Source organism: Choloepus didactylus, chromosome 1 (assembly GCF_015220235.1).
Source record: "Choloepus didactylus isolate mChoDid1 chromosome 1, mChoDid1.pri, whole genome shotgun sequence".
Taxonomy (NCBI): Eukaryota; Metazoa; Chordata; class Mammalia; order Pilosa; family Megalonychidae; genus Choloepus; species Choloepus didactylus.
In genome coordinates, this window is record NC_051307.1 from 238,823,393 (window position 1) to 238,851,154 (window position 27,762).

General features: G+C 37.6%; 1 protein-coding gene across 6 annotated transcripts in view; it reads right to left on the bottom strand.

Moving 5' to 3' along the window:
* The window catches only part of RAD18 (RAD18 E3 ubiquitin protein ligase), a 137,543-nt gene that overhangs the window by 24,154 nt on the left and 85,627 nt on the right, over window positions 1-27,762 (bottom strand). For all 6 annotated transcript variants that reach the window (XM_037800899.1, XM_037800898.1, XM_037800897.1 and 3 more), the window contains one exon: window positions 20,656-20,830. In XM_037800899.1, coding sequence (XP_037656827.1) covers window positions 20,656-20,830 — 175 coding nt within the window. The remainder of the gene's footprint in view (window positions 1-20,655; window positions 20,831-27,762) is intronic.

Here is a 27,762-nt window from a genome sequence, read left to right on the forward strand (position 1 = left end):
TTCCCGATCCACCCATTTCTATCTTCACTATTAATACCTTTATCCACTCTGACATAAATCTGGAATGGACTGCTACAAACACCCACCTGGTTTCCCTGCTTCTATTCTTGCTTCACCTCTAGTTCCCCATTCATTCTTCATAGCATTAGGGGTCACCCATTTTTAAAAATATAAACTATATCACATGAGATCAGATCAATATTAGTAAATGTTTCCCAAATTGCTCTACAGATTCAATGCAATCTCAACCAAAATTCCAGCAGACTTTTTTTGGGCAGCAATTGACAAATTGATGTTAAAATTTATATGGAGATAAGAACCTAGAATTGCCAAAACAATCTTGAAAGAGACTGACAAAGTTGGGAACCCACATTTAACTACCTGACTTACTTTATATAAAGCTACAGTAATCCAGACAGTGTTATATGGATATAAAGACAAACAAATAGATCAATGGAACAAAGTCCAGAAGTAAACCCACACATATACCATCAACTGATTTTCAGCAAAGGGACTAGAGTAATTCAATAAAGAAAGCATAGTCTTTTCAAAAAACATTCCTGGAATAACTGGATATTCATATGGAGGAAAAAAAAAAGAACTTCAATCCATACTTTACACTGTGTACAAAAATTAATCTGAAATGGATCATAGACCTAAATGTAAAGGAAGAAAACACAGATGAACATCTTTGCAACCTTAGAGAAGGCAAAGATTTCTTAGATAGGCTCTAGAAAGTAACAACCATAAAAGAAAAAAGAATGACAAAATTAAATTAACTTCATCAAAACTTTAAAAAGTAAAGTTTCTGCTCATCAAAACACATTGATAAGAAAAAGAATAGGCTAGCCACAGACTGGGCTAACAAAAACTTGTATTCAGTTATGTCTAACAAAAACCTGTATTCAGAATATATAAACAATTCCTATAACTCAATAATTAAAAGGCAAACAAGTCAATTAAAAATGAACAAAAGACTTGAACATTTCACAAAGAAAAACACAAAAGTGTCCAATAAGCTTATGAAAAAGTGTCCAAATCATTAGTCATCAGGGAAATACAAATTAAAACCTTAATGAGATACAACTACACACCCATTAGAATGACTAAAATTAAGAATGATGCTACCAAGAGTTGACAAGGATACAGAACACTGGAACTTCTCATACATCGCTGGTAGGAATATAGAATTGTGCAACCACTTTAGATAACCATTTGGCAATTTCTTACTTTGCCTACCCCCAATTCCAGTTCTAGGTATCTCCTCAAGAGAAATGGAAATACATACACACACACACATAAAATAAACAGTACAAGAATGTTCACGGCAAATTTATTCATAAAGCCCCAAACAGGAAGCATCCCCAAAATCCATAAATAGGAGATGAATAAATAATGATATTTTCATAAAAATAAATGATACAGCAATGAATAAAATAATATGAATAAATCTCAAAAGGATTATGCTGACGGAAAACAGACCAACATAGAAGACTGTAATAGCAGATGATTCCATTTATAGAAAATTCTGGAATAGGTGGAAGAAAACACAATGGGAGTGGGACCTGACTGGAAAGAGGAATGAGGGATCTTTCCAGCATGATGCAAATGTTCTGTATGTTGATAAACTGTCAAAACTCATAAAACTGTATTCTTACTTTGTATTTCACTATGTATTTTACACCTCAATTTATAACAAAATTGAAAAAAATCACTTGCCTGTTTAAAACTCTCCAGTGTCTTCTCAATGCACTCAGAATAAAATCTTCACTCCTTACCAAGCCCTACACAACACAACTCTACCTCTCTGAACTAACCTCTCTCCACTTCCTCTTACCACCCAATATGTTCCAGCCTTGCCACTGTTTTTCTTCATCCTTCAACCTGCTGAGCAAGTCCCCATCTTGAAGCCTTTCATTAGCTGCTCCCTCTGTCCACAGTGACCTTCATTCTGATCTTTACTTGGCTGGCTCTTCACTATCATTTTACCTTGCTGCTTCAGAGAGCCTGCCCTAACCTCAGTTCCTCTGTCAATATCACCTATTGTAATTGTTTTTTGCTCTCTGACTTTTTTTCTTGCTTGTTTATTCATTCACTTAGCTGTTAATAAAAAGCATGGATTTAATCCTATTCACTGTTTTATCCCCAGTGCCTGGAAACAGTGCTCGGCATATGATAAAGCCCTGTGGAAGGTAGATGGCTAGCCATGTGCCAAATCCATTTCCTCTTCTTCATGGGCACAAGGTTAAATATTGTCCAGCTTCCCTTGCAGGTAATGCTGGTCCATGTGACTGAGTTCAAGCCACAGTAAGACCTTCAATGCGATGGAGAGATTAAATAATCCCAAATATGACACAGTGCTGGCAATATATGAATTGTTCCTTCATAAGATGGAAGGGATGAAAATGACCAGAATATTCTAAGTAATTGAAAAAGACTCAGTTAAAAGCTACTAACTCTTGATTATCTGAGGATGGAATAACTAATTTGCGGAGACCGAAAAAATAAGCTGAAGAAAAGAAAGAGAAAGCAAGCATTCAACCTGAGAACGACAGTGACAGTCACATAACGAAAGAGGAGATATAATTGTAACAGAGGATGTTGATCCATTTTAAATTTCATTTTGCTTTTTAATCATGGTTTGAGAAATCCATGACACTGCTCTCTCTACCTACCTCCACTCCAAGATTTCCACAGCAAGAACTGTTTCAAGATACAAATATCCTAGCTGAAATATTAATTTTTAAAATTTTTCGATCTAATCCTAAAAGAAGATCTGAAAAACTTCCCTCATGCAATAGCCAAATCTGTTCTGTCTTTTCTGACCACCCTAGACCTCACAGCTCCAGTACCCTGCCTATCACAGGCAAATCCATTGAACTAATTCAAGTGTTTCATCCATATCTGGGTATGCCTGCTTCTGGATTCCTAAAACTCCTCACAGCCAGGCTTTCTACTAGGGGAAGCTCAGCACTCTATTTTTAGAAGAATACATTCTAAATATGCAAATACATGTCTTACATGCACTGATAATTTTTCATTTTTAAAAATTCAATTTTATTGACATACACTCAAATTTTTCATTTTAAAAACAGAACACATACTACTCTTAAATGTAGCACTGGACAGGACTTTTCTTTCATTATATACTTTATCCTCTAAGGTTTGGCAGTTACATGAAAACAACAGAGGGAAAGCTCACAAACTTGTCACTTTAAGTATTTCATCTGTTCAATCAATCCCACTTCAACAAACACAGAACTTTAAACTGGACTCAATGCCTTCTGGGGATTTGGTGAACTTAGAAAAACCAAGCAATAGAAAGTATTATACCTAAATTTAGGAAACCTGGCTTTACTATTAAATAGGCTCATGAGATTAAGTCATTTAACTCCTCTTGGTCTCAACTTACTGAATCATTGCCTTACCTGCCCAGAAACATGGTGGGTGGGTGGGCCTGTGCACACGCTGAGATGCTGTTGACATCCTTTCAACTCAAGGAACAGCATGTCTATTTGTTTATGTGTGTCCCACCTACTCAATCATTTAACACTGTATCAGCATGTTGCACGAAAGAAAAGCTTCCTAAATAATCAGTATATTAACAACCCCTATGTGTGCCAAGGAAAAAGGTAAGGAAACATTGTACTAAAAGAAAACCATTTCTTTGGGTTAATCACTTTAAATTCTTCCTAAATGTGAAGAAAAATACCGCTTTTTTTTTTTTTTTAAGGAAGAGAAACAAAAGTACACTAAGTTAATTCCAAATATTGTAGTCCTCTTGGCTCTCCCAAACAATCAAGTACGAAATACCATTTAACACTTGGGCTTATGTTTAACTTACAAACTTAAACAAAAAGATGAAACCAACTTGGAGAGTCTAATGTAAGGGAAAATTTCTTTAATTTGTAAAAAATATTCAGTGTTACAACTAGATACTGACTTGATCTCTCAAGTTAAATAGGCAGGGAAGCAAAATCATGATGCTTCATTTGTTTTTTATTCTTTCTACTGTCAGCTGTATAAATGATCAATACAAATAAAAACCAAAATATTAAAAATAAGATCACAGTAATAGGTTACAATATTCAGCCCAAGGAGGAACAAAAGACAAGTAACATTCCAAAGACGAAAATTTCCTCTATCACTTAAGAAGCTTTAATTTGATTACAAGTTCCTTTGATAACAGCAGCCAAGAGGTTGCGTATGAAGCTGGTGATGAGATGAGCGTATCTTCTGCACAACCAGGCCAAATTCTATATGACCTACCAATGACCCATTCTGAGACTGTACCCTCACTGTGTAGATGTGGGATGCCCGGCCAATGCCAATCACTCAAGGCACAGAGACCCATATCAACTCAAAGTTCAGCCTGTAAAATTCCAGAGAATTTACAAACTAATTTACAATACTGAATTTTAGGAAGTGGACACTTACTCTCTCTGTGTCTGTTCCCACATAAAATAAAGAGTTGGAATAAATGACCTAAAGCGTATGAGAATTATCCCTCCAAAACTACAGCTACCCCAAATTTTTAATGTTCTGATACAGATTTTTTATTTTAATAGTGTACTATTAACCACACTCTAATAACAGGTTATAAGTGGTTCTAATAAAATGTGCTTACTAGAGCAAGAGAAGCATACTAAAGTCACACATTTACGAAATCTTAAAGGCTTCTAGAATTGGCTTCTGCAGAATCACCAAAAAACAAACCTCCACATTTGAAACCTATCACACTCTAACACTTGAAGCCCTCTGAAATACAAGAACAATGTGCACCACTTATGTGGTAAAATCAATATGAGTAAGCAAAATCAGCGATTTCATATGTACCCATGTTCCAGAATGAGATTGGCTTTGAGATTTGCTTGGAAGTAAAAAGAACAGAGAGACATGGAAATTCACACTGCATGTCCTTCTAAAAAGGCAACGGTGCAATCTATCACCCAAACCCAGACACTCTGGAGAGCGATTCAGAGTACTATCAATAATTATGCCAAGACAAGAACTGGAAATCAGCCTGTCCCAGGAAAACCAGAACATACGGTCATTCCATGTCTGGTATTTTGAACAATTCCATTAAAATGCTACTAACAAAAGAAGTAATGGTTTCTATGATGTGGCCAGACAAAAAGTCTAATGTAACTCCTGTTGTAATATGGTAAAACTTGGGCTGGGAATTACTGGCTTCAACTCTAGTCACTGAATGTCCTTAGATAAGTCACATTGCCTTCTAAGGCCTCCCTTTCCTCATCTGTGAAATGAAGTCACTATATTTAGTGACTAACTTGAAAATGTTTGCACTGACATGCATTTTTCCCAAGTCCTGAGGATCTCCATACTACATAACATCTGTTTTTTTGGTTCAAAAGCAAAGACATTAGGAAATGAGAAGAGAAAGAAAAAGTTCTGATTTTAACAACTGGTGGCTGTAATAAAGGATAAACTTGGTCAAGGAATGAAATACACAAAATTCCAATAGCATGATATTGTAAATTTTATATAATTTATATTCCATTAAATTCATTCACCAGATCAAGGCCAAAACGATTTTTGTTTTGTTTTTCGTTTTTTGTTTTTTAACCAGAGAACGCTCTTAACTGGCTACCAGTGTTTGGAGGCCTAGGGGTGTCTGAGCCACAATAATTACTGGCTGTGTGTCTAACATTTAGAAGCAACTGGTAGTTCCTCCAAGTTCTCATACTTATTTTTCACAAAACATTCAGAAAAGTACAACTTCAGCACTTTTTTTTTTTCTTTATGAAGAACTGATCTGTGAACCAGCCAAGATTATATCTCAGTTTTATGAATCGAGCCAAATATATACAGAAGCATTTGGGACAAAAATTACTATAAAGTTTACAAAATAACTAAAAAATTTAAAAGAGAAAATAAACTTTCAAAAAATTCAACTTTATAAGGTATTCCCACATTATGTCAACCAAAATTCTCAACACTACAGTCACCATGCCAAAACCTCGAGTGATGATCAGACACTGCTGTGTGCTATGATACTGAAGGTATAATTTGGTAAGTGTGGGAGCCGGAAGGAACTGCCAATCGAAACATCGTAAATACACAAGGAATGATCAATCATGGCATTCTAAAACTCACTCTCCTAGAACAAGAAACTGAAGGGCTTAAAGTAATTTTGTAGAGGATCCTTAGGTCATGGCAGTTCATGAATTTGGTAAAATATCTGCCATCTAGATGGACTCAAAATGCTGAAGAATCAAGTATACTATAAAGAGCTTATCAGACCACCCAATAAAAACGTATATTTAAAAAAAAAAAAACCAACAAAAAAAAGCCCAAAGGTGCTGACATGAACTGCCTGAGAGTAAAAGAAAGCTTTCTTATTTAACAGCAATGTCCTTTGGCAAAGAATACTGAAGAAAAGATAAGAATACTTGCACTTTCACATTGTTCTTGGATAATCCCTATTCAAATCATTTTTACAACCATATATTCCCTAATAAAAACTTTTAATCAAAGAGGACGAATCATATTGTAAATTCATACATATTTTCTTTAATGATGAAATGTAAAGGGAGTGCAACATCCTCCATGAGGTGAAACCATTCTGTAAAGTAAAAACAGTAGCACAGTACTGCAAGGTTGTTAGAAATAAAATGGAGAGGAAAATAATTCTTTCCTCATGGTACATTTGTTTATATAATTTTAACAATTTACGTAACATCCCTTGGTATTCTGGTACAAAATAATGCATTTTAAAGACTGTATCAAAACAGGGTTATAATAATTAGCGTTAACAATATTAAATGAAAGGAAAAAGGAATAGTTCAATAATCCAACTTACTACAGCCCAGAAGCAATGTTGAATTTACCACTGAGGAAAAATTTAAAAGTTCTGATGACTTTGATTTTCCAATATTAAATACATACATTCTCTGAATATTTTAGACAAGTACTTCTCTTTTCTTTGATGTTGTGATGTACATTTAAAAGAATCAATACTGCTACATTATTAACTAAGTCCACACTTTATTCAGATTTCCTCAGTTTTTACCTAATGTCCACTTTTATGTAACATCCTATGGTATCCTGGATGGGATACCGTATAATATTTAGTTGGCCTGTCTCCTTAGGCTCCTGTTCATCGTGACAGCTTCTCAAGACTTGCTTTGATTTTGATGACTTTGACAGCTTTGAAGAGTACTGGTCAAGTATTTTGTAGGATGTTGCTCAATTGGGGTTCGTCTGATGTTTTTCTCACTATCAGGCTGAGGCTATGGGTTTTTAGGAGGAAGACCACAGAGGTAAAGGACCATTCTCATCACATCGTATCAAGGTTACTTACTAGCTCCATGACATCACTGTTGGGGTTAACCTCGATCACCTGGCTGTGTGCTGTAGGTCAGGTTTCTCCACCGTAAGGTTATTCTTTTCTCCCCTCTCCACACTGTACTCTTTGGAAGTCACTAAACACAGCCTACAGGGAAGAGTGTGGGGAGTTATGCTCCACCTCCCCGACAGTAGAGTTTGTAATATAAATTACTTGGAATTCTGCAGGGGAGATTTGTCTATTCTCTCCCATTATATTTATATCATTATGGACTCATGTATTTACTTTACACTTCAGGTTCTAATCCAATACTATGTTATTAATATTGTGGCTTCAACCATTTCAGGTTTGGCCATTCAGAGTTTTTTCCTTTGGCTCCTATGTCCCTTTGACATGCCCTGATCATTGTGTTTTGTTTCTTCTTCTTCCTTTTTTTCTTTTATCTACTTTCTGGCATTACAAAATGCCCCAGACTTATTTATTTCCCGCTCCAGCCCTAGAATTAGCCATTTCTCCAAGAAGCCTGTTCTTTTTATTGGAGAAGGGTATTAGAAATAAAGTTCTGAGCACTGGGTGTGCTCTTTGATACAGGGGTATTGTTACTTCTAGGCCTGACAGCTGACAGAGCAAGGAAATATCTGCATGTATATAAGCTAGATTACATACACATACCCCAAATACTTCTATATGTATTGATCTCTGTCTATTTTAAGCTAAACACAAGTTCATACTGATGTCTCCAACTCTAATCCATTACCACATGGAGCATTTTAGCCTCCTCCCTTATTTACCTGCAATCTTCCACTCCAACAATGAGAAGCCTGGCTCCCAACATCATATAGAAGACTAGGTTAAGCTACAAATGGGTAGGATTAAAGAAGAACTTTCTAAAATGACAGGTCAGGGAAACACTTCAGCAAGTATGAGAGGAATATCTGAGTCCACACTTCATTGCAAATCAAATACAGATAAGTACACTTCAAAATACTACCTTCTAATTCTTAAGCATGAAGAAGCAATTCTTTGTTTAAAAAAAAATTACAAATAATTACCATTAAAAGTGTCAAACAGAAGTTTGTTTTAATGTCCAAGGAAGATTCAAAGTCAAATAATATTGGCATCTAGTAACAAGGTACTTTTAAAGACTCTCCCAGAAAAGACCAGCAGGTTTATTCTGCCACACCTAGTAGAGTGACTTTAGAAGGAGAGATGTTTATATACTCTACCAGTCCCATTAATAGCACTCCTAACCCTGTTAGGGAGAAACAAAGCAGGATAATAAGGAAACAACCCCAGATGATCAAAGAGCTCCTAGTTCTGCAATTGTAATTCTCTACCTAAGGCCAAGAGATTTTTATTTAGTATGTTGGGAAACTTCAGTTTGATGATGAATTATTTTGTACTTCAGTTTACTACCATAAAAGGTGAAAAAGTAAATTGTTTCTTATCAAGAAGCACATCATCTCCCTCCAGTTTCTGAACTCATTTGGCTCAGGACTTTCTAGACAATCTGATCTTTTCTCTCCCTAACATTTGCTTGCCTATCACTTCTTCAACAGCCCCCAGACATACTTGCCCATTCCCTTCTTGGCAGCAATGGGCAAGTACAGTTGACAAATGGGTGCACAGAGCTGCAATGAGCTCTGAAATGCCCACATAGTTTCATTTTCTTGAGCTAGAGATAGAGGCCAAAGCTATTTTCCTACCTTCAACTGAGAACCACTGCCTGGGCAGTTCCCATTGGTGCCCTGCTCCTACCCATTGGCTCTTACCACCTCAGGGTGCAAGGTCTGCCTTCCAGCTGTCAGTGCCTTTGCCTGAGGGTGTTCCCTTGCTGTTTCCTAGAGCCTGCTCTGTGGCTGGCATGAAGACTGGAAGTGTCAAGGAGCAGAACACTGACAGAAGTTTCCTTGCCATTTGAGTGGGATAACCCTGATGTGAGTGTTTGGAACCAGCTCCAAGCTTCCCAGTTGCTCACAGTGGTACATGCTTTGATAACACTCCCTTAAAATGTGTTCCCTTTCCTGTCTCACTTCCCCACTACTCTGTGGGTTTTCCCCTTTACCTCCCAAATAAGCCACTTACACTCAAATCCTTATCTCAGCATCTGCTTCTCAGGAAACCAACCATTTCAAGAAAAGCATATTTCCACTCTTTCAAGAATGTGAATATCAAGTCTGCTTGGGAGAACAAGGGCTTTGAGGTCAGCCAGAGCTGGGTTCAAATCCTAGTATTGCCAGGTTTATTATTAACTCCTGACCTTTCATCTCTACCTTTCTAAAATGGGTGTCTGTGTACTACACGATATAATATATGAAATAATCCTAGAACTCAAATAACACTTGTAAAAACTATACAGCTTACTGCCTATATTAACATGAGTTAAATAGTCTACCATCTCCATCAATAACTTTACTATTCCAGGAGATAGTAGTTGTGAATACCTTTGTTGTTGATTCTACAAATTTCCTGAAAGACCCACCAACTTTTTCAAACAAAGCACTGAAGTACCTAAACTCCAGGACTCTTTGAACCCCTCACCTCAAAATCCTCATCTTGCTGCGTCTACGAATCCTAAACTGTGATATCATGATCCAAGATCCTTACCCAATCCTAACCGAGACCTGCACTGAAAGGCCTACCTGAAACTAAACTTCAGAATCTCAAAGGAATATAACCTCTGATTATATTCTTTTGATAAACAATAAACTCAGTTTGGTCTTATCACCAGGCTGTTTGATGCCAGCATCTGACATTCCTTAGGTGAATGTCACAAGGCAATTTTTTTCTCAAGATTTTTTCTGTCATTCTCCAATTTACTCAGATTTTAAGAAACGGTGGAATTTTCTACTAAAATTTTTCAAAAAATGGTCATCAAGATTTCTTCATGTTTCCTTTTTGCTTTCTTGATCTTAAGAATTCTAGACAGGCAGTTCTTTCAAAAATGACTGAAAAGTGGTAAAAGCAATAGGGCATAAATTAGAAGACTGTGCCTCAGCAGTAACTGCCCAGCAAAAGCTTAACTAAATGAACTTCCAATGGAACTAACAATCCTAGACTCAGAACTTAGTCTCTAGCAATCTGAAGAACAAAAGTAGGTGAAGAAAAAAAAAAAAAGACTGTGGGATTTACTCTATGGTATAGCTTAAGAAACAGAGAGAAGGGGAGAACGGGGCAAGATGGCGGATTAGTGAGCTGTATGTTTTAGTTACTCCTCCAGGAAAGTAGGTAGAAAGCCAGGAACTCCGTGGACTGGACACCACAGAGAAATCTGACTTTTGGCATACTTCATACAATACTCATGAACACGTCGAACTACTGAGATCAGCGAAATCTGTAAATTTTTGCGGCCAGAGGACCTGCGCCCCTCCCTGCCAGGATCAGTTCCGTGGGAGGAGGGGCTGTCAGCGCTGGGAAGGAGAAGGGAGAACTGCAGTGGCAGCTCTTATGGGAAACTCATTCTACTGATCCAAACTCCAACCACAGACAGACTGAGACCAGACACCAGAGAATCTGAGAGCAGCCAGCCCAGCAGAGAGGAGACAGGCACAGCAAAAAACAGCAAGAAAAACTCCAAAATAAAAGCAGATGCTTTTTGGACTTCTGGTGAACATAGAAAGGGGAAGGGCAGAGCTCAGACCCTGAGGCTCATTTGCAAATCCCGAAGAAAAACTGATCTCTCTGCCCCCTGGATTTTTCCTTAATGGCTCTAATTGCTTTGTCTCTTAGCATTTCAATGACCCATTAGACCTCCCAGGAGGGCTTTTATTTTTTTCTTTTTTTTTTTCCTGTTTCTAAAACAATTACTCTAAGAAGCCTAATACAGAAAGCCTCAAAGACTTGCAATTTGGGCAGGTCAAGATAAGAGCAGAAATAAGAGAGCTCTGAGACAAAAGGCAATAATCCAGTGGCTGAGAAAACTCACTAAACACCATAACTTCCCAAGAAAAGAGGGGTGTCCACTCACAGCCATCATCCTGGTGGACAGGAAACACTCCTGCCCGTTGCCAGCCCCACAGCCCAGAGCTGCACCAGACAATCCAGTGTGACGGAAGTGCTTCAAATAACACGCACACACCACAAAACTGGGCGTGGACATTAACCTTCCCTGCACCCTCAGCTGGTTGTCCCAGACTTGGGAAGGTGGAGCAGTGTGAATTAACAAAGCCCCATTCAGCCATCATTTCAGCAGACTGGGAGCCTCCCTACACAGCCCTGCAGCCCAGAACTGCCCTGGAGATGGCACTCAACTGTCACATAGCACAGTCATCCCTCAACAGAGAACCAGGGGGTGCACGGCCTGGAAGAGGGACCCACATGCAAGTCTCAGGGGCCATACGCCAATACCAAGGACTTGTGGGTCAGTGGCAGAGACAAACTGTGGCAGGACTGAACTGAAGGATTAGACTATTGCAGCAGCTTTAAAACTCCAGGAACACCAGGGAGATTTGATTGTTAGAGCCACCCCCCCGACCCTGACTGCCCAGACACACGCCCCATATACAGGGCAGGCAACACCAATTACAATGCAAGCTTGGTACACCAACTGGACCCCACAAGACTCACTCCCCCACTCACCACAAAGGCAAAGCAGGGGAGAACTGGCTTGTGGAGAACAGGTGGCTCGTGGACACCACCTGCTGGTTAGAGAAAGTGTACTCCACGAAGCTGTAGATCTGATAAAATAGAGAAAAGGACTTCAATTGGTCTACAAATCCTAAAAAAACCCTATCAAATTCAGCAAATGCCAAGAGGCCAAAAACAACAGAAAATTATAAAGCATATGAAAAAAAAACAGACGATATGGATAACCCAAGCCCAAGCACCAAAATCAAAAGATCAGAAGAGACACAGTCCCTAGAGCAACTAATCAAAGAACTAAAGATGAACAATGAGACCACAGTACGGGACACAAGGGATATCAAGAAGACCCTAGAAGAGCATAAAGAAGACATTGCAAGACTAAATAAAAAAATAGATGATCTTATGGAAATTAAAGAAACTGTTGACCAAATTAAAAAGATTCTGGATACTCATAGTACAAGACTAGAGGAAGTTGAACAACAAATCAGTGACCTGGAAGACGACAGAATGGAAAATGAAAGCAGAAAAGAAAGAATGGGGAAAAAAATAAAATAATCAAAATGGACCTCAGGGATATGATAGATAACATGAAATGTCCAAATATAAGACTCATTGGTGTTCCAGAAGGGGAAGAAAAGGGTAAAGGTCTAGGAAGAGTATTCAAAGAAACTGTTGGGGAAAACTTCCCAAATCTTCTAAACACCATAAATACACAAATCATAAATGCCCAGCGAACTCCAAATAGAATAAATCCAAATAAACCCACTCCAAGACATATTCTGATCACACTGTCAAACACGGAAGAGAAGGAGCAAGTTCTGAAAGCAGCAAGAGAAAAGCAATTCACCACATACAAAGGAAACAGCATAAGTTTAAGTAGTGACCACTCAGCAGCCACTATGGAGGCGAGAAGGCAGTGGCACGATATATTTAAAATTCTGAGTGAGAAAAATTTCCAACCAAGAATACTTTATCCAGCAAAGCTCTCCTTCAAATTTGAGGGAGAGCTTAAATTTTTCACAGACAAACAAATGCTGAGAGAATTTGCTAACAAGAGACCTGCCCTACTGGAGATACTCAAGGGAGCCCTACAGACAGAGAAACAAAGAAAGGAGAGAGAGACTTGGAGAAAGGTTCAGCACTAAAGAGATTTGGTATGGGTACGTTAAAGGATATTAACAGAAATAGGGGAAAAATATATATGACAAACATAAATCAAAGTATAAGATGGCTGATTCAAGAAATGCCTTCACGGTTATAACGTTGAATGTAAATGGATTAAACTCCCCAATTAAAAGATATAGATTCGCAGAATGGATCAAAAAAAAATGAACCATCAATATATTGCATACGAGAGACTCATTTTAGACACAGGGACACAAAGAAATTGAAAGTGAAAGGATGGAAAAAAATATTTTATGCAAGCTACAGCCAAAAGACAGCAGATGTAGCAATATTAATCTCAGATAAAATAGACTTTAAATGCAGGGATGTTTTGAGAGACAAAGAAGGCCACTATATACTAATAAAAGGGGCAATTCAACAAGAAGAAATGACAATCATAAATATCTATGCACCCAATCAAGGTGCCACAAAATACATGAGAGAAACACTGGCAAAACTAAAGGAAGCAATTGATGTTTCCACAATAATTGTGGGAGACTTCAACACATCACTATAGGAGATAGATCAACCAGACAGAAGACCAATAAGGAAACTGAAACCTAAACAATCTGATAAATGAAGAATTACATTTAACAGACATATATAGAACATTACATCCCAAATCACCAGGATACACATACTTCTCAGTGCTCACGGAACTTTCTCCAGAATAGATCATAAGCTGGGACATAAAACAAGCCTCAATAAATTTAAAAAGATTAAAATTATTCAAAGCACATTCTCTGACCACAATGGAATACAATTAGAAGTCAATAACCATCAGAGACTTAGAAAATTCACAAATACCTGGAGGTTGAACAACACACTCCTAAACAATCAGTGGGTTAAAGAAGAAATAGCAAGAGAAATTGCTAAATACATAGAGACGAATGAAAATGAGAACACAACATATCAAAACCTATGGGATACAGCAAAAGTAGTACTGAGGGGGAAATTTATAGCACTAAACACATATATTAAAAAGGAAGAAAGAGCCAAATCAAAGAACTAATGGATCAACTGAAGAAGCTAGAAAATGAACAGCAAACCAATCCTAAACCAAGTACAAGAAAAGAAATAACAAGGATTAAAGCAGAAATAAATGACATAGAGAACAAAAAAACAATAGAGAAGATAAATATCACCAAAAGTTGGTTCTTTGAGAAGATCAACAAGATTGACAAGCCCCTAGCTAGACTGACAAAATCAAAAAGAGAGACGACCCATATAAACAAAATAATGAATGAAAAAGGTGACATAACTGGAGATCCCGAAGAAATTAAAAAAACTATAAGAGGATACTATGAACAACTGTATGGCAACAAACTGGATAATGTAGACGAAATGGACAATTTCCTGGAAACATATGAACAACCTAGACTGACCAGAGAAGAAATAGAAGACCTCAACCAACCCATCACAAGCAAAGAGATCCAATCAGTCATCAAAAATCTTCCCGGAAATAAATGCCCAGGGCCAGATGGCTTCACAGGGGAATTCTACCAAACTTTCCAGAAAGAACTGACACCAATCTTACTCAAACTCTTTCAAAACATTGAAGAAAGTGGAACAGTACCTAACTCATTTTATGAAGCTAACATCAATCTAATACCAAAACCAGGCAAAGATGCTACAAAAAAGGAAAACTACCGGCCAATCTCCCTAATGAATATAGATGCAAAAATCCTCAACAAAATACTTGCAAATCGAATCCAAAGACACATTAAAAAAATCATACACCATGACCAAGTGGGGTTCATTGCAGGCATGCAAGGATGGTTCAACATAAGAAAATCAATCAATGTATTACAACACATTAAAAACTCGAAAGGGAAAAATCAATTGATCATCTCAATAGATGCTGAAAAAGCATTTGACAAAATCCAACATCCCTTTTTGATAAAAACACTTCAAAAGGTAGGAATTGAAGGAAACTTCCTCAATATGATAAAGAGCATATATGAAAAACCCACAGCCAGCATAGTACTCAATGGTGAGAGACTGAAAACCTTCCCCCTAAGATCAGGAACAAGACAAGGATGCCCGCTGTCACCACTGTTATTCAACATTGTGCTGGAAGTGCTAGCCAGGGCAATCCGGCAAGACAAAGAAATAAAAGGCATCCAAATTGGAAAAGAAGAAGTAAAACTGTCATTGTTTGCAGATGATATGATCTTATATCTGCAAAACCCTGAGAAATCGACGATATAGCTACTAGAGCTAATAAACAAATTTAGCAAAGTAGCGGGATACAAGATTAATGCACATAAGTCAGTAATGTTTCTATATGCTAGAAATGAAGAAACTGAAGAGACACTCAAGAAAAAGATACCATTTTCAATACCAACTAAAAAAATCAAGTACCTAGGAATAAACTTAACCAAAGATGTAAAAGACCTATACAATAAAGAAAACTACATAACTCTACTAAAAGAAATAGAAGGGGATCTTAAAAGATGGAAAAATATTCCATGTTCATGGATAGGAAGGCTAAATGTCATTAAGATGTCAATTCTACCCAAACTCATCTACAGATTCAATGCAATCCCAATCAAAATTCCAACAACCTACTTTGCAGACTTGGGAAAGCTAGTTATCAAATTTCTTTGGAAAGGGAAGATGCCTCGAATTGCTAAAGACACTGTAAAAAAGAAAAACCAAGTGGGAGGACTTAACACTCCCTGACTTTGAAGCTTATTATAAAGCCACAGTTGTCAAAACAGCATGGTACTGGCACAAAGATAGACATATAGATCAATGGAATCGAATTGAGAATTCGGAGATAGACCCCCAGATCTATGGCTGACTGATCTTTGATAAGGCCCCCAAAGTCAATGAACTGGGTCATAATGGTCTTTTCAACAAATGGGACTGGGAGAGTTGGATATCCATATCCAAAAGAATGAAAGAGGACCCCTACCTCACCCCCTACACAAAAATTAACTCAAAATGGACCAAAGATCTCAATATAAAAGAAAGTACCATAAAACTCCTAGAAGATAATGTAGGAAAACATCTTCAAGACCTTGTATTAGGTGGACACTTCCTAGACTTTACACCCAAAGCACAAGCAACAAAAGAAAAAATAGATCAATGGGAACTCCTCAAGCTTAGAAGTTTCTGTACCTCAAAGGAATTTCTCAAAAAGGTAAAGAGGCAGCCAACTCAATGGGAAAAATTTTTTGGAAACCATGTAACTGATAAAAGACTGATATCTTGTATATATAAAGAAATCCTACAAGTCAATGACAATAGTACAGACAGCCCAATTATAAAATGGGCAAAAGATATGAAAAGACAGTTCTCTGAAGAGGAAATACAAATGGCCAAGAAACACATGAAAAAATGTTCAGCTTCACTAGCTATTAGAGAGATGCAAATTAAGACCACAATGAGATACCATCTCACACCGATTAGAATGGCTGCCATTAAACAAACAGGAAACTACAAATGCTGGAGGGGATGTGGAGAAATTGGAACTCTTATTCATTGTTGGTGGGACTGTGTAATGGTTCAGCCACTCTGGAAGTCAGTCTGGCAGTTCCTTAGAAAACTAGATATAGATCCAGCGACTGCACTTCTCGGTATATACCCGGAAGATCGGAAAGCAGTGACACGAACAGATATCTGCACTCCAATGTTCATAGCAGCATTATTCACAATTGCCAAGGATGGAAACAACCCAAATGTCCTTCAACAGATGAGTGGATAAATAAAATGTGGTATATACACATGATGGAATACTACGCGGCAGTAAGAAGGAACGACTTCGTGAAACATATGACATGGATGAACCTTGAAGACATAATGCTGAGCGAAATAAGCCAGGCACAAAAAGAGAAAATATTATATGCTACCACTAATGTGAACTTTGAAAAATGTAAAACAAATGGTTTATACTGTAGAATGTAGGGGAACTAGCAATAGAGAGCAATTAAGGAAGGGGGAACAATAATCCAAGAAGAGCAGATAAGCTATCGTGGGTAAATTTAACGTTCTGGGAATGCCCAGGAATGACTATGGTCTGTTAATCTCTGATGGGTATAATAGGAACAAGTTCACAGAAATGTTGCTATATTAGGTAACTTTCTTGGGGTAGAGTAGGAACATGTTGGAAGTAAAGTAGTTATCTTAGGTTAGTTGTCTTTTTCTTACTTCCTTGTTATGGTCTCTTTGAAATGTTTTTTTATTGAATGTTTTTTTTTAATTATTTTTAATTTTTTATTTTTCATACAGTTGATTTAAAAAAAAAAACAAGGGAAAAATATGTAGAGCCCCCTTGAGGAGCCTGTGGAGAATGCAGGGGTATTGGCCTACCCCACCTCGATGGTTGCTAACATGACCAGACATAGGGGACTCGTGGTTTGATGGGTTGAGTCCTCTACCACAGGATTTACCCTTGGGAAGACTGTTGCTGCAAGGGAGAGGCTAGGCCTCCCTATAATTGTGCCTAAGAGCCTCCTCCTGCATGTCTCTTTGTTGCTCGGATGTGGCCCTCTCTCTCTAGCTAAGCCAACTTAAAAGGTGAAATCACTGCCCTCCCCTCTACGTGGGATCAGACACCCAAGGGAGTGAATCGCCCTGGCAACGTGGAATATGACTCCTGGGGAGGAATGTAGACACAGCATCCTGGGATGGAGAACATCTTCTTAACCAAAAGGGGGATGTGAAAGGAAATGAAATAAGCTTCAGTGGCGGAGAGATTCCAAAAGGTGCCAAGAGGTCACTCTGGTGGGCACTCTTACGCACAATTTAGGCAACCCTTTTTAGGTTCTGATGAACTGGGGTAGCTGGTGATAGATACCTGAAACTATCAAACTACAACCCAAAACCCATGAATCTCGAAGACAATTGTATAAAAATGTAGCTTATGAGGGGTGACAATGGGATTGGGAAAGCCATAAGGACCACACTCCCCTTTGTCTAGTTTATGGATGGACGAGTAGAAAAATAGGGGAAGGAAACAAACAAACAAACAAACAGACAAAGGTACCCAGTGTTCTTTTTTACTTTAATTGCTCTTTTTCACTTTAATTATTATTCTTGTTATTTTTGTGTGTGTGCTAATGAAGGTGTCAGGGATTGATTTAGGTGATGAATGTATAACTACGTAATGGTACTGTGAAGAATCGAAAGTATGATTTGTTTTGTATTACTGCGTGGTATGTGAATATATCTCAGTAAAATGAAGATTTAAAAAAAAAAAGTTAAGCCACATAACATCAAAAGTGATTTATATACACTCTTGAAGACAATTGTATAACAATGTAGCTTACAAGGGGTGACTGTGATTGTGAAAATCTTGTGGATCACACTACCTTTATCCAGTGTATGGATGGATGAGTATAGAAATGGGGACAAAAACTAAATGAAAAATAGCGTGGGATGGGGGGGATGATTTGGGTGTTCTTTTTCACTTTTATTTTTTATTCTTATTCTTTCTGGCATAAGGAAAAGGTTCAAAATTAGATTGGGATGGAGAATGCACAGCTATATGTTGGTACAATGTACACCATGTTGACTGTATACCATGGATGATTGTATGTGAATATATCTCAATAAAACTGAATTTAATTAAAAAAAAAAAAAAAGGCAGAGAGGAGGAAACTGCTTGTGAAAGCATTTCTGAAACGTCCCACCATTCAGTCCTAAGTTTTCCAATATTACTGAAGAAAATTTAATTGATTTGGACTTTATAAAACAATAACCACATATTTATCTAAGACTAATATTTATTATCTCATTGCATCATCTCAACAAATCTGAGATATAAGATATTTTTATCTTATTTTCATAGATACGGAAACAAGCTTCAAAAACGTAAATCCAAAATCACCCACCAGAACTTGTCCCCAAGCCATTCAACTCTAAACCTACTAATTATCCTGCTACACCATAGCTGCTTTCTGTGGTCTGCTTGCTCTGTAACACTCTACTCTTGAATCAGGTGCCAAATGATCTGTCCCAGTATCAAATCAAATATCATTAGTTAAGGCTCACTACTTTATTCTCACTCTTCTTTTAATCTTAGGTTTCTAAGTCTTAAGGAAGGCAAAGCATCAACCTTTTATACTTAAAAATCTTAAGACTGACCAAGTAACAGGGCAAATGAAACTGGGATAAAAAAGAATACAAATAAAATTAAAATTAAAATTTTAAAAATCATTACATTTAATATTAACAATGTAGATAACACTTCTGATTTATACTTGAGACATGAGAAACAAAGGAGATACTGCCCACGGCCTCAAAACAAACAGGCAAATCCTTAAATAATATGGTCACTGGAGCTAAGCTTCCAAAGTGTGCAAGCAAATCGATTTTTTTTCTTATTAAAAGTGCAATTAGAAACAACCCAAATGTCCATCAATTAATGAATAAATAAAATGTGGCACATCCATGCATGGAATATTTTTCAGCAATGAAACGGACTGTAGTACTGACATTCGTTACAACACAGATTAACATTGAAAACAATATGCTAAGCGAAAGAAGCCAGTCACAAAAGACTACATTGCATGAGTCCATTTATAGGAATGATCCAGAATAGATAAAGCTATAGAGACAGTACACAGACTGGTGATTGCCAGGGGTTCGTGAAGTTGAGAAGAAATGGGAAGTGACTGATAATGGTATGGGATTTCTTTCCAGGGTGATGAAAATGTTCTAAAATTGATTGCAGTGATGGTTGTACAACTTGTGTGACTATACTAAAAACCAATGAGTTGTACACTTAAGTGGATGAATTGTATGGTATGTGAATTACATCTCAAAAAGCTGTTGAAAAAGTTAGTAGGCAAGTGACTTCTAAGATACAATCACATTCATATGCTGCTGATAGCATTTAAAATTGGTGGAAATCATTCAGAAAGCAACATCATCACCCACCAGGGTCAAAATGATGTTAAAGTTAAGGAAATAAACAACCCAAGCAAAAGGCTCTATTCGGGAATATCTTTACCATAGCATTAGATACATAAACAGAACACTGGAGAAAATGTAGATATCTAACAGGAAGTGAAGGGTCTCGTCAATTGCAGTTCAGAAACATAAGAGAACACTAAGCACATTAAAAATAAAGAGGTACAAACATGAGTAATGTTTATGATATAATACAATATACACACATAACATGAATTAATGATATATACTTATCACATCACCTTTTTTTAAAAAATCATGACATACCCCAAAATCTCCAATTTTTAAAGCTTTCCCCATCTATTCCACTCATTCAGTTAAAGTTTTCTGTTTTGCTTTGCTCTCTTATATACCATCTTTCTGGTTATCTCTATTTTCCAGTATAGTTGTCTTTACCTCCTTCACTCATTGTATTGACAAAAATTTCACTATCATGCTTTCTTTTCCAACTTTAGGAAAAACACCTATATAAATGTTACAGAGCAGAAGGCAAAGCACTCCATGGGCACTGTGCATACACTCCCAAATTCTGCCCTGCTATCACTGTGATGATTATACAGCAGTAAAAAGAGAATGAAATGGAAGAAGATGGGGGGACTGCACCGTGCCTGAAAGCTATTTTCCTTTGTGTGCAAAGGAAAGAAATTTAACATAATCAACTATTTCAGGTCTCTTACCTATTACATGAACCTGATTCTGGGGGAGAAAGAGTTTCTTCTTGAATTTCAGTACAAGTGGAAGAATCATCTGCTCTATCATGCTCTGACTTCCCTGGGGAGTCCAGCTTTGGCTGAGGGAAGTGGTTTGTTGCCAAGGTCATATCTGAAAATTTTATTTTATTATCTTCCTGTTCTAAAAAGGAAAACAGAAATGAAAAACAAACAAAAAAGAAACAGTTTACAGTACCTTAAAATCTACCACATCTCTATGTCCATTATTTCTACATTACTGAACATTGCTACTTGTATACAGTAAAATAGAAATATATATAACATTGATTCAAAAACTCTAGTGAAAGTCAGAGAATCTGATTTAAAATTACAAATGGTGCCACCTAATCATATTGTCCAACCCACATTTTTCCACAATTAATTAATTTAAAAACAAAATTTCCTTTAAAACCAGGAGTGGAGAGAAGCTTGAAATTCTAATGAGGCTTCTATTTATAATTTTACAAAGGAATTCCTGCATATTTCGTATTTTAGAAAAGTGATAAAAATAAGATACATAATGAAAAAGAATTATACATTCATTTTTCAATTAATAAGAGAACCACAATATTTGTCACCAATGTGGTAGTGAATCTGTCTGAACATTTTTCTAAATTTGTTAAACAGAATCTAATTATTCACTACAGAAGAGGAAAACTAATCAGACACACGTCACATTTCTATACAACCCTTTTATCATATTCTCCCAATTTTTGAGGTCTCTTAGTGCAGGTAAAGAAAGGCAGAGGTCCAGAAAGCCTGGAAGGATGCAATTACAGAGTTTGCAAGAATGTGACATGCAGGTATGGCCAAATATCTACAAACCTGAGTGAAGAAAACAATTCCCATAAAGGATTCTTCAGTGCCCAGGACTCTCCCTCTTACAATCTATTGTGCTGCCTTGAGGAGTCAGGCACTGAGTAAGTACTTAACATGCAGGGCACATGTGCTAAAGGTACCGAGCTCCCCTTTCATGAGTTTTATCACAGAGGAGCAAAGCTTTCACACATTACTCATTTGGTACACTTGTAAAGGCAAGTGACTCTCAACAAAGGACACTTAAAGAATGTTCAAAGGCTTGTTATGAAGAGAAAATTTAAGGAAAAGGAATTGGACAAATTCTAAAACAAACAAACAAATCCTTTCTAAGTCCATAAAGTCAAGCTTTTTCCAGAAATAGTTCTAAATTATTGTTATTCTGGAGAACAGCATACAAGACAAGAGTGTAATTTCCACATACAACCTCTTGATAAGCCATCATTACCAAAACATATCAGCACCCTCAAATATTTATCCGGAAAGGGAAAAAAGCTAACCAAAATGATCATCCAGGATCTCTAGGATCTTCTCTTATAATCAGATGCTTGGGATCATGTTAAGAAAAATCAATCGCCCAGTAAACCCACTGAACCCAAGCTATTATATCACTCACTGGCCAGGAGAATGCAATCAAGCTAGCAAACCAGGGAACAGAAATTCAAGTTAATCTTCTATTTTTGCCCCTCATTTATATTCTTCTTTCACTTCTTCCCCTCACACATACACTTTTAAAAGATAAATTCCCTTTTAAGGACAACCATCATTCAACAAGTTGTAGGGGTGTAAAGCCAGTTATCCTTCATATCTGCCTGTAGCTCTCAGAATGCAAGACTTCAAAGAGAGCCCCAAACTGCAAGGCTCAGGCATCAGACTTCCTCAAAGATATGTAGCAAAAACAGATTTAAGAGGGCAGGGCAACATGGCAGCATAGGCAAGTGTAGGATTTAGTTTGTCCTCTAGGGCAGCTAGTAAATAGCCAGGAACTGTCTGGAACAACTGTTCAGGGAACCTTCATGACCAGATGCACATTGTACACCAGTCTGGAATGGAAGGGCCGAGATCACAGCACAGAACTGTGCTCTTCCCTATGGGAAACAGAAGCCCTCTCTACTAGGAGCTGGGGAAGGAAAGCTCAACCAAGCTCCAATTGCAGACTTAACAAATTCGGACTGCTGAATACAAGCTCCAAGCACAGAAAAATCTACAGCGCAAAAACCAAAAGCAGGAGGTCTTGCCCCAGCAGTGAGGAGGAGGGGCCAAAAAAAAAACAGGTTTTTGGAGTTGGCTGAGCTCCAAATACTGGAAAAGGACCGTGCCTCAAGAAAAGGGACAAAAAGAGCCAGGTACCAACTCTGGCTTTTGACTGGTGAACCTGAGGGGCTAGGGACTGGATTTGAAAATAATTTTTTTTTTTTACTTTTTAGCAGCCCATTAAAGAAACAGCAAACATTCTCAGTTTTCAGTTCTGCCCAAGGCAAATGGACCTAAGTAATCCTGAGAGACAAAAGTAACTAATCAGGTGAAGGAGAAAACTGTTAATTCCCTGAAGTGCACATTCTCCCCAAGAAAGAGGTGAGGGGTGGGGGGAACAGAGCCCAGCACTAATAGGGGCTCTCATTCGGAGAATTAAGACCCCAGGGGCTGGGATATCAGAAGTTTCAACCTACCAAAAGCAGAGACTAGCCTCTAATTCAAACACATAACAGTTTGAACCTACAAAAAGAAGAACCCAGCCTGTCTCAAACATGTTCCCGGCAGAGGGGAAAAGGGGCTGCTTAAGAGACCTGTAACTTTTCCAGCCTGCAGGGAACAGGGGGCTGAGGAGCAGCTCCCCCCACCCACCCACCAAGGAAAGAAGGTAGGGGGCAAGGCCCAGCACAGGTGGTGACTACTACTTATGTATTTTTATTATCATTATTTTTTAAATAACATGTTGATTATGTAACAGTTTCTGTGAACAAGGCATTTAGGCAAGGCTTAGCAATCTTATTTTGCTCCAAGGTCTCTCCCAAGGCTAAGGTTGTGGTCTCAATTTGTCCAACTGGTAAAGAATCTGCTTCCGAAGTCACTCATGCGTTATTGGCAGGATTCAGTTTGGATAGAGGGTCTGAGTCACTTTTTGTCTGTTTTTCAGACCCTCCCTCTGATTCTTCCAATAGGGGCCTCTGCAAAGGGAAGTGATAACATTGTAGCTTGTTTCCCAGTGTGAGGGATAAGAGAGGAGAGGAAAGAAGAAAAGAGAGGGGAGGGGAGAAAGAAAGCAAAACAGAAGTCACAGACGTTTGATTTATAAATCTTGGAAGTGATATATCATCTCTTTGGCCATATTCTATTTATTAGGGGACATTCATTAATTTCAGTTCGTACCCAAGAAGAGGAGATTAGAAAAGGATATGTATATAAGGAGGCAGAGATCCTTGGAAGCCATTTAAAAGTTGTCCACCACACAAACTAAAATGAGGTACTTAATCGGACTCTAAATATAAAGGGTAGGCATTGAAGGGTTTTATGCCAGAGGATATATTTGCTTTTTTTTAATTGATTTTCATTGAATTTAAAGGCCACCTTGTTGTAGATTGGGAAACAAAGACAAGAAGGGAAGTTACGTTCCCAAGATCACATCACCAGAAACCAGTTCTATTTTGATCTGAACTCCCTGCTGCTTCCCATTCTTTCTTATAATATCTTCCATCTCTAAGTTCATGTAATAGGTACCTGTGACACCATCCCACAAGTTTTATAGAGACTATTGCATATATATCTGCTAAAGTCCCTAGGAAGTGCCTGTTAGAATGATCATCATGGTTCAAGTGGGGAAACTGGGAAGGCCCAAGAGGCACAATGACTTTTCCAGGGTCACAGAACTAGTAGAAGGATCCAGGTTTGAACCCAGCTCTCTCTCCTCATACTGGGGTCTTGAATTTCCCAAGCCTTCATATGGCCTGAATTCACTGTGTTGGTGTAACTGTAGAGTTAAATAGAAGACATGGTAAAGGAGGTTGAAGGTGACTGTTAGTTAGAGAATTCAGATCACAGGAGCTAAAAGACAGACAATTTGAGCCCACCTCCAGCAGGAAACAGCCTAAATGTCCATCAGCAGATGAGTGGATAAACTAGTATATACATAGATGGAATATTATGCAACTGTAAGACAGAATAAAGTCATGACAAATGCAAAAAGGTGGATGACACATTGAGTGAAATAAGCCAGAAACAAAAGGACAAATACTGTATGGTCTCACTAATATGAACTAACTATAATGAGCAAACCCTGAGAGTTAAAGCTAAGAACACAGGTTATCAGAATATAAAAGGGGGGGAGAGATTAGGCATTTGATACCGAAGAAGTACAGAATGTTCAACAGAATTGACTGTAAAGATTCAGAAATTGATAGCCCAATACTGTGAGATTGTAGCACAATATTTTAAGCAAAATTAACAAAGCTGAGTGAGAGTATGGTTGAAAGAGGAAGGCTAGGGGCACTTAAAGACACCTGAACAAAAGACAGGGGATAAAAACTGGGAGTATATAATTTAGCAAAACCTAGAGTGGACAATGATGGTGATCAAATGTACAAATGTAAGAATTCTAGCTTTTACATGAGGCAGAAACAAATGAATGTCACCACTGCAAGGTGTTACAAATGGAATGGTATATGGGAAAACATACAATTAATGCAAACTAGGGACTATGTTTAACAGTAACATTGTAGTGATCTTTCATTAATTGTAACAAAGGCAGTTTACCAAAGCCAAATTTCAATAAGAGGGCGGGGTATGGGATTCTTTATGTTGTGGTTTCTCTTTTTTTTTTCTTTTTTTCTTTTCCTATTCTTTTTTTGTGGAAGAACCGGAAATGTTCTCATGTAGATTGTGTTGGTGAATGCATAACTATGTAATTATACCAGGAGCCACTGATTGTACACTTACGATGGATTGTATGGTATATGAATAAAACTGTTTTAAAAATAAACAGAAAGATACAAGTTCTGAAGAAGATGTGGAGAGATATACCTATTAACTGCTGAAAGGGAAGTAGAATGGTGCAGCCCCTCTGGAGGGCAGAGTGGTGGTTCCACAGGAGACTAAGTATAGGACTGCCATATGATCCTGCAACCCCATTATTAGGTACATACTTGGAAAAACTGAAAGCAGATGTATTTGTGTCCCTGGTGTTTATGACAGCATATTCACAATTTGCAGAGGATGGAGGTGGCATAGGGTACATTGACTGTGGTGTATACATATGACGGAACACTATATACATGTATATATATGGCAAAGTATGGTATATACATATGACAGGATACTGTGTACATGTATATATACAGCTGCAGGGAGGAATGAAGTCATGTAGCATCCTACTAGGTGAATGAACCCTGAGGACATTATGTTGTATGAAAGAAGTCAGGAAATAAAAGGAAAAATATTATATGGTCTCACTGATAAAAACTATAATTAGCAAACTTTGAGAACTGAATTTGAGAGTATAGGTTATGAGGGGATAGAAAGTGGGCAGAGATTGGGCAACCTATGATTAAGGAGTACAGAATGTTCAATAAGGCTCATTGTAAAGGTTCCTAGATTGTAAGTTCTTATAGCAATCAATCTATTCCTGAGTTTTAACTGTTATTTCTAAATTCTGAGATGCTGTGCTCTTTGAATAACCTGATAGTTTCCTGGAACTTTGGATATCTGAGTGGTATCTGAGATTTAGAAGTTTTGCAGCTCTGAAAGTCAGCATTACTCCATATAGCAATTGTCAAAGAAGCTGAAAAAGAGATCATATTTCATTAGAGATATGAATGAAATGGATCTGGTTAGGGCTACGGTAAATCAGAATACAGGTAAAGGATGATACTGTTTGTATTTTAAAACTTCAACTTCTGTGTGAGACCAAAGGAAGAGATGTTTCTTTGGTGCAAAATTTAAATTTTCTCTAGCACACTATCTAATTTAACCTATAAGTACAGTTTATTTAAACAGCCTAATTACATGGAACCTAGAATAGGGAATGAGATCTTGTTATTCTGTACAGGTTGAAGTAATACCCCAATACATTCCCAGAGTATTTGGGGCAGAAAATAAAACAGTATTTGCAAAGTTCCCTTGAGGTACTGTGGAACTATTAAACTTCCCCACCTGAGGAATTCCTGATATTCTCTCAAGCATTAGGGACTCCCAATTTAATAAGTTAAGCCTTTGATCTAGAGGCTTGCCCTTATGAAATTTAACTCTGCAATGGCAAAGTTAAGCCTACTTATACCTATGCCTAAGAGTTAACCCCAGAAAACCTCTTTTGTTGCTCAGATGTGACCTCTCTCTCTCAGCCAGCTCTGCAAATAAACTCACTACCCTCCCTACTAAATGGGACATGACTCCCGGGGTGTAAATCTCCCTGGCAATGTGGGACATGACTCCCAGGGATCATCCTGGCCCTAGCATCATGGGATTGACAATGCCTTCTTGACCAAAAAGGGGAGAAGAAATGGAACAAAATAAAGTTTCAGTGGCTAAGGGATTTCAAATAGAGAGGTCACTCTGAAGGTTACTCTTATACAAGCTTCAGCCAGATACTGCAAATTTTCACAGTATGCCAAGCCCCAACCAACACTATTCCTGAATACCCTAAAGAATACTGTGGGCTCTATCTAAGACTCTATAAATGTTTTACCTACTAAGTTTGTTTTTTCAGAATTTTAAGGCCTCCAGACTGTTCCTATGCCAGATGAGCCCTGAAACCCAGAAGTACTAGTCTCTCCAAAAACATCAACCAGTTTCATTCCTCTAGCCCATGTCAACACCCCTTTCCAATCCAAAGAACTTAAAACGGTCCGCCCAGATAGCTCCAAAGACTCAGAGAATGATTAAATGAGAGGGAGGAGATGTACAAAGAAATTAGGATTTAACACATTATTATGACTACTGACTCATTACATAGATATTTCTTTTTAGTTGCTAGTGAATTAGAACAAATAGAAGGAAATACCATAAATTATTGAGCTGTAATCCAGTAGCCCTAATCTTTGATAATGACTGTATAGCTATGTAGGAAAAAAAAAAAAAAAAAAAGGTCAGTTGCCCATGTTTGTATGGATCTACTTCTGGATGTTTTATTCTGTTCCACTGATCTCCTTATCTATCTCTGACAATACTACACTGTCTTAATTAACCTACCTTTATTATAAGTCTTAAAATTGAATAGAGTACAATACTAGGGGTCAATGGGGGGGGGGGTGAATAAAGGAGTATGGA